The 7935-nt window shown below is 46.7% G+C and overlaps 2 protein-coding genes across 19 annotated transcripts in view; one reads left to right on the top strand and one right to left on the bottom strand.

The window, feature by feature from the left end:
- LOC309526873 (epoxide hydrolase 3-like) lies at window positions 1-5815 on the bottom strand. Of its 2 annotated transcripts, none has more exons than XM_082213199.1 (8): window positions 5677-5815; window positions 4491-4752; window positions 4023-4108; window positions 3212-3387; window positions 2849-2977; window positions 2134-2237; window positions 1171-1310; window positions 1-743 (listed from the first exon to the last, which is right to left on the bottom strand). In XM_082213199.1, exons 2-8 carry the CDS (start codon window positions 4731-4733, stop codon window positions 524-526), a joined length of 1098 nt encoding a protein of 365 aa, XP_082069325.1. In that variant the 5' UTR covers window positions 4734-4752; window positions 5677-5815; the 3' UTR covers window positions 1-523. The 2 variants fall into 2 exon arrangements, with proteins under 2 accessions (XP_082069325.1, XP_082069324.1); XM_082213198.1 differs by lacking the exon at window positions 5677-5815 and adding an exon at window positions 5534-5676.
- Window positions 5816-5912: 97 nt separating this feature from the next.
- The window catches only part of LOC309526879 (uncharacterized protein), a 38391-nt gene continuing 36368 nt past the window's right edge, over window positions 5913-7935 (top strand). For 14 of the 17 annotated variants that reach the window (XR_014216990.1, XR_014216991.1, XR_014216992.1 and 11 more), the window contains exon 1: window positions 5913-6048. The gene's annotated coding sequence lies outside the window, so the exon portion shown is untranslated. The remainder of the gene's footprint in view (window positions 6049-7935) is intronic. The other 3 variants (XR_014217004.1, XR_014217005.1, XM_082213209.1) reach the window with 1 other exon arrangement.

The raw sequence follows: 7935 nt of genomic DNA, 5'->3' as shown, positions 1-7935 counted from the left end.
TAAGAAGGCTGAAAACATTTATTTCAATATGATCCATGCCAAGGGTCGCTTTCCTGTGTAGTTTGCCAGGGTAGTAAGATGCCATTGAAAATGGGTGTGAAACAGCAACAGGGAACTTAGCTTCGCTCCAGATTCTGCTATGCTAAGGCACACCCAACAAAAAAAAACATTACAGAAGGAAAAGCTGTGCTCTTCTGTGAGTATTAATGCCTGTATACTACAGAGGGAGGGAGCTGGAAGACCTGTTGAATGCAACTGCTGTGCAGTTTCACCATCAGGAAGCCCGTATCAGAAACCCTGAAGCAAATCATTTTTATTGTAGTGCAACGGAACACAGACTTGCAGCAAAACCAGTTACAAGTTGCATGTGACTCATGTTCCAATATAGGATAGAAACATTCCACCGGGCACAGAGAAGGACCAGATCTCCAGTGTCAGGTCAAATGGCTGTTCTTGTTATTTCCTGCATGCTGGGTGGTAGGAATGCTTGTAGTGCACAGAGCAGTCACTGCCTCTTTCCATCTCAGTCTCTCTGAAGGAGGAAAGCCCACATCAGTTGATTGACTTTCTTTGGTTGCTCCTCACTGACCCAGTGGCCGGCTTCAGAGATGAGCTGCACCTTGATGTTCTTGCACACCTTCTGCTCCATGGGTACGACAAGCCCCTTTTCCAAGAATACATCCTTTTCTCCCCAGATCAGCAGGGTGGGCACCACAATATCCTTGCACTTTGCACGAACCCAACTGTAGGAGAAGATACACAGAAAAGAAATCTGCAAATTGGCATTGGACATAAATCAGTTCACCATTTTGCGCCACTTATCAGGGTTGTGTCACTTTCCACCCTAGGGAGGCTCATGCACTGCAGCCATGACATAATCGGGAGGCAGCACACCCACACTTTAATTCCAATTCTATAAATGAACATTCTTTTAGAAATTAAAGTATCTCAGAATGGTCACAAGATTTTCTCACCCCCTTTCCTGAAATTTAAACACAGATTTGTGGAGGAGGAAGAGTGTTTTGCCCCTCAGCACCACATGATCCAACAAAGAATTTGGTGCCCTCCAATTATTAGGAGCAGAAGGCTACTGCTGCCAAGCAGTTTCTTCCTCTGCGAAAAAATGCCAATCCCACCCATTATCAAAGCTGGGAATAAATGGGCTCTCACGTGGACATGTTCCTGTAGTAATTCATGGGTGGTTCTAGACCCCTGTCCTTCGAAAGGCCATACAGGTAAGCCTCCAACTCCTCCTCTGTCAAATGATTCTGGTCTCCCGTCTTCTTGCTAGTCATAACAGACTTTATTAGCTGTAGAGAAAAAGACACAGCAGCATGTAGAGGCTAATTAAATGCACACCTCCTCGTCCTGTACAATACAGTCTCCTCAATAAGGCAGAGGCAGCTCATGCTACTAGAAAGCTTTGTAAAAACAAGAGGAGCCTACATAAAGAGCAGCCTCCCTGTCACAGATTGGCACCCTCCAAATAATCCAGAGAGGGTATCAAAGCAAATGTACTTGTGCCTGCTCACATATCCCACTAGTTCATAGTATGCAATGTCTGAATAGGTTATGACTGCCCCTTGTTTAGCGTAAATACAGTTGTACCTTGGTTCTAGAATGTAATCCATTCCAGAAGTCCATTTGACTTCCAAATGTTCTAAAACCAAGGCACGGCTTCCGAATGGCTGCAGGAGCTTCCCGCACTCAATTGGAAGCTGCAGAAGCTGCGTTGGAAGTTCGGGTTCCAAAGGATGTTTGAAAACTGGAACACCACTCTTTCAGTTTTATTACAGGTGAGCTTTAAACACAAGGCACTCTCTATATTGAGTGAGGCTGGGGTGAAGGGGGCAGAAGAGACAGGGTTATGCTTCTTACAAACCAAAGCAGAGAGAATCACCCTTCACGCAGAGCTGAAAGCAGCCTGGCAGAAGGGTTTGGGATATGCCCATGAAACACATTTGAGATTTGTAGCTCAGCATTGAGTGAAGAGAATGAACAGTCACCAGCAGAGAATAAAGCGCTTTGGCTTCACAAAGTTACACAGACAGCTTGGAAAAGAGATTTGCTGTATTTATATTCCTAATGCAAGAAGGCATGAATGGTGAGGCAAACTCCCCACCCTGCACTCACATAGAAGTCACCTAAGGACCACAGGAGCTCTGGCAGCTTTGGCAGCTGGAATAGGAACATGTAGTTGGATCGCAGCAGCTGGGTGGGATATCGTGAAAAATATTCTGCAAGGTGGAAGGGAAAATAAGTTGCCCTGCCACACATTAAATATCACCAGAACTACTCATCAAGAGAACCAATATATGGCCCTTTGTTTTTTCTTTTTATTTGCTTTTGGATCTATTTTGTGCATAACTGAAATAAAAATACTTTATAAAAAAAGAAACAAAATCACCACAACCAGAAAACTATCTTCAAAATAGAGGGCTCAACTGGGGATGCTCTCATTTATTTCCCTTTAACATCTGGATCAACTTGCAGTCCAAGCAGTGGGGGGGGGGGAGCTGGGTGGCCGTGTTTTTTAATGTACTCCTAGTACAAGGCTTCCATCTAATCATAAGCCGTGTTGGTGTGTTGGTGTCAGGCACTTGGATAGATCAGACAACCTCCCTTCTTCCTCCAAAAAGAGCTGTAGCGTAACAGTGATGGCTTATGCAGGCTCTGCATCCTAAGGGCAATGCAGTCACAGTGACCATTTAACTGTGCAGCAGGGACTAGTCCCTGGCAGATTCAGGCTCCTCTCTCCCTTTTCCAATCCTGCTTAGAATTAATTAGTGAATGCCAAAAGCTGCACACAATCGTAGTGAGTACCAAATCCCGATAGCACAAGACTCACCTGCTAAGACATGTGGTTGAACTGCATTCATAATAATAAGCTTCTCTACCAAATTGGGGTAACAGGCAGCAAACTCAGAAGCTATGGATCCACCCCAGTCATGCCCCACCAGGATGCACTTAGAAATCTCTAAAAGACAAACAGAAGGCATCAGAACAGGGACAATGTGGACAAGTATCAGCCTGCTTGACAATTCCCCAACCCAAACACCGATTAATTTCAAGGAAACCCCATTAAGCATCAATGTAACACTTGAAAGCTTAAGTATGCTGAATGCATGGCCCTCTCCTCCCATTGCCAGTAGCCAAGCCACTGCAGTGGCAAACCGGACCCTTCCTCCAAAACAACCATTTTCACTCTCACCATTCTTCTCACTGGGGCTCAGAGCATCAATGACACCATGTACATCTGCCAGCAGAGCTTCCCTCTGATAGTGCTCAGAACCAGCTGGTGCGTCGGAAAAGCCATAGCCCCGCAAATCGAGGGCCACCACCTTAAATGCCCGCTTAAACTCCTGCAATTGATGGCGCCATGCAAACCTGTTGAAATACAGCCAAATCACAATGGGATTAAGTAGAGAGGAGAGCTTCCCTGCTCTGCAGCTTTTATAGTTATTGCCTCTCTATTTGTTGTATATATATGTTTTGAATAATGGCTCACCCCTTGTTGTTCATCTGTTCCATCAGGCTTTTGGGAATTGACTGCTTTTAATGAAAGGGCTGGTGTTGTTTTTATTGTACTTATTCATATGCTTTAAATAGATTTTATATCTGTATATAGTTTTAATTCTATTAAGATTTAATTGTTTTTAATGATAGCTTTTGTCTATGTTTTTAGCTATTCTTGTTTTTAATCCGAAAGCCACCTTTAGTCTTGTCAGGAAGAAAGGCATGGTAATAGCAATACTAATGGTGAACACCCGATGGTCATTCACTGTGCATCATAGAAACTTGATAGCATGTAGCTGAGTAACATCATCTCCTCTAGGTCATTTCCTTAGAGAAGTTAATCCTTCTGTTCAATACCTTCTCCTTAACTTTGCAGTAAACTCCTCTAACACATTGGCCAACAGATCTGTGGGCTGACTTCCTGCATGGGCCACACCTGCAGTAAATTGATATCAGCTCCAGACACTGCACTTCTTCTAACTACCACACAGCACAGCGGCACTTACCAGTTCTGGGGAAATCCATGCAAGAAAAGCATCAGCTGGGCTCCTTCCTCGCCAGCAGCAACATAGTGGAGACGCAGGCCTGAGTTCTTGAGTCCCCAAAGGACAGAGAAATAGGACAGTTACACACAGACAAGAGCTCAGTGACAATAGCTCAAGAGTTTTGCATGCATAGAGTGACAGGTTCACAATCTGTGACATCTCCTGTTAAGAGGCAGCTGATGAGAAACACTCTTTGCCCCTAAGACTTTGAAGAACAGCTGTCGGTCACCATTGAAAACATCAAGCTAGAGGGTCAAATAGTTTGACCTGGCAATAGGCTGCTTCCTATGTTACTCCCAGTCTCTCAAATACACCAGCAGCCCAGAATCCTGCCTTCACATCCTGCTTCAGCTGCTGTCTGTGAGCACCTGACTGTGGCTAGGAGCACCTGCCTATGCCCCCCCCCCACTTTCCTGACACTGTACTCACTTTTAGCGTGACAAAGCCATGCTCCCCATGCGAGGCATCAGTGAGGCATCTTGGTGGAGTCCCCCGCCTCTTCTTGCGGAGCACCTGGAAAGGGCCCGTAGACACCACCTGCCATAGGGCCCACCAACAGTAGAAGACAGCAGCAAGGCAACCGGCACTATACATAGACAGCCAGGACATAATATTAAAGACCTTCAGCATCAGGCGTGTGGGGACCAGTAAGAAATGTGTGAGAGATGCCATCCCCTCCTGTTGTCCGGCGCTGCAAGAGAGAGGCCACAGCTCAGGGGTAGATAACATGCTTTGTATGTCAAGGGTCTCAGGTTCAATGCCTGGCATCTCCAGTTGGGACAAGATGACAATCAATGGCTTGATTTGGTATAAGGTAGTTTCTTATAGGAGGAATCTTTTTTTAGATGCTATTGAGAATGTCTTTAGGCCACACACTCAAACACACACGACAGTTTAAGTAGCTAACAAAACATTATTCAAGTTTCAAGGATGGTACAGGATGCCTAGGCAGACATTACTAGGTCGATGTCAGAAATCGAGTTCTTCCCTTTGAAGCAACAAGATGCAAAATCTCTCTCGGGATGCGACCTATAATGAGCAGGGCAGAATCTTGCACAAAAGCTACAGGTGGCATAGCGGGGAGGGCGGGGGCGGGGGATCCCCTGGCACAACAAACGAAGTGCACTAAGCCTGCAATCCTAACCCCATATACCTGGGGGCCAACCCAAGTGAAATCAACAGGACTTCCTTCTGAGTAGACATAGTTAACGACAGCGCCTCCTTCCGGCAAGGCTGGATAAGAGAGGTCGCTATCTTATCTTCCTGCCAGGCTTGTTACAAACGGAGTCCTGCCTTGGGGCCAAAGGCCAGGAGGCTGTTTCCATGGAAACTCCACAGAAAGTCTCCCGTCGGCAATCTTCCCCAAACCCACGTCGGATGATCGCCCCGCTGACTCAGGTGGCGGAGTCCATGCAATTCCTCCTGCCAGTCAGAAGAGTGCTAATCCTAACCCGTCTTGCCACTTTTCCTACCTGCAGTAAGTGAGGAAAGCCACTCAAATTCTGGCGCCAAGCAACCCTTTGGTAGACGGTGCCTCGAATTCAGCTCCCCGAGAAGGTGAGCCCCGTAAGTAGCTCTGCCTGCTCCCCCATCGATCTCCTACCTGCACTCTCACCTTGCCGCTCCTGCCTCCGTTTAAAAAGCCGCCCCTCCAGCTCCTCCCCCCTGCGAAGGCCGCTATCTCTGCGCTAGTGGGAAGAAGCTCTGCAGCCGCGGGCGGGGAAGGCGAAGGAGTCGGAGTGCCTCACGCCTCGGGGCCTCGAGCTCTCCTCAATGCAGCGTCGGGCGCAGAGCTCCGCCCCGTCAGAGCGACCACGAGGGCAAAGCCCGCTTGGGGTTTGAGAGGCGGTTGTTGTTGCTCCCGGCAGCTCCCCGCTCGCCTGGCGGAGCTCAGGGCGCCGCTTTGACTCCGCGCCCGCCGAGAGGGGCCTGGCCTCGCCCGAAGGAGACTCCGTTTCTAGCATGGTGGCTGGCAAGAAAGAGCCGGGTATTGGCCGAGTTCTTTTTCCTCAAGAAAACCCCCATCTGTTCAGGCCCGTTTAACTCCCAGGAACCTCGCAGGGATTCAAGGAGGGGAAGTGGCACCCCGCCCGACGCACAAACGGCCTTTTCTTTCATTTAGCTGAAGGGCCCCACTGGGATTCAAACCGTGGGCGTAGTCAAGCCCCACATAATCCATACAGATTTGATGTTCTGCCCCCTAACAAAAATCCTGGCTACGGCCATGGTTCCACCTCAACGCCGACCCATGGTCGTTCCTATAGAGCGGAGTAACCGACCCCGTTGTTAAGACTCCAAGCAGATCCAAATCTAAGGTTTTTTTAGCTCTCCCGGGCCCAGAGACTGAGCAAGTTTGCTTTAGTTTTGTTTATAACAGATCTACCCCAAAACGGTTTGCCATGAATATTAAAATTACCAATAAAAACAAAGCAATTAAAATATTTAAACATAATTAAAATTACCGGTGAAGGAGATTAAAGCACGTCAGCATAGGTGCGTCCTGACAGGTGTACTTTGGGATATAAACAGGAAAAGACAGGAATTCAACCTGGGCGAGTTAAAAGGAACCACCCACATACCACCACAGGTGGATTGGGGCCGAAGCGTATTATTAGTAACAGAACATAATACAGAAATGTAGTTTGATATTAAAACATTCATTCCCAACTAGTTGTATGTTTTACAGTAGGTGTAAAATGCTTGGTCCTACTCATTTGGGGCTTTATAGCTTGCGGGGAAAGCAGCTGGGGAGGGAGAATATAATAAAGTGTATAAAATTATGCATGGTGTAGAGAAAGTGACAATAGGGAAGGTTTCTCCTTCATATAACGTTATAACCTGTTAAATGGTGGGAGATTCAAAAGTACTTCTTAACACAATGCATAGTAATTGTGGAAGTTGCTACCACAGGAAATGGTGATAGTCACCAATTTAGACAGCTTTAAAATGGAATTAAGAGACGCAGGTGGTGCTGTGGGTTAAACCACAGAACCTAGGGCTTGCCGATCCGAAGGTCGGTGGCCGTGACGGGGTGAGCTCCTGTTGCTCGGTCCCTGCTCCTGCCAACCTAGCAGTTCGAAAGCACGTCAAAGTGCAAGTAGATAAGTAGGTACCGCTCCGGCGGGAAGGTAAACGGCATTTCTGTGCATTGCTCTGGTTCACTTAGTCATGCTGGCCACATGACCCGGAAGCTGTACACCGGCTCCCTCGGCCAATAAAGCGAGATGAGCGCCGCAATCCCAAAGTCGGTCACGACTGGACCTAACGGTCAGGGGTCCCTTTACCTTTAGCTTAAAATGGGATTAAATAATTCCTGGAGGGTAGGGTTATCAAGGTCATGGTAGCTACCTGCTACCTTCATTCTACCTCTGAATACTAGTTCCTTGGTAACAGCAGCAGAGTTCTGTCATGGTCATGCTGTGCTTGTGGGCTTTTCAAGAGTTAAGTTCAGCAATGATAGCTGGTGAAAATATCAGGATGCACATCCTCATTCTCAGGACGCCTTAAGCGTCACATGCTGAAATGGGTGGAGGAAACGGAATCCTCTGCTTAGTTCATATGTAAATAGTTTTGCTTGTTAGATAAGTTGATTTGGACATCACCAGCTCATGGAGGTTGTGAAATTGCCCGTGAACTGGAGTCCTGATATGTGGTATGCATGTAATCAAAAAACAAACAAACCCCATTTTACTTGGAAGGGAGAAATCTGAAAATATATATAACAAATTATTGAATTAAAAACAGAAGCAAAAATGTCAAGAGCCAGCACTAACAATATATTAAAGAGAAAAAGAATACAAAACTTAATATTTAAAAAGGAATGTTTTCAAGCTATCCCCCCCAAAAAAACACACACATTGCTTCCCCAGATTTC

The sequence above is a fragment of the Podarcis vaucheri genome, assembly GCF_965113315.1.
Source record: "Podarcis vaucheri genome assembly, chromosome: 2".
Lineage (NCBI taxonomy): Eukaryota > Metazoa > Chordata > Lepidosauria > Squamata > Lacertidae > Podarcis > Podarcis vaucheri.
This window is presented reverse-complemented; position numbering and strand designations above follow the sequence as displayed.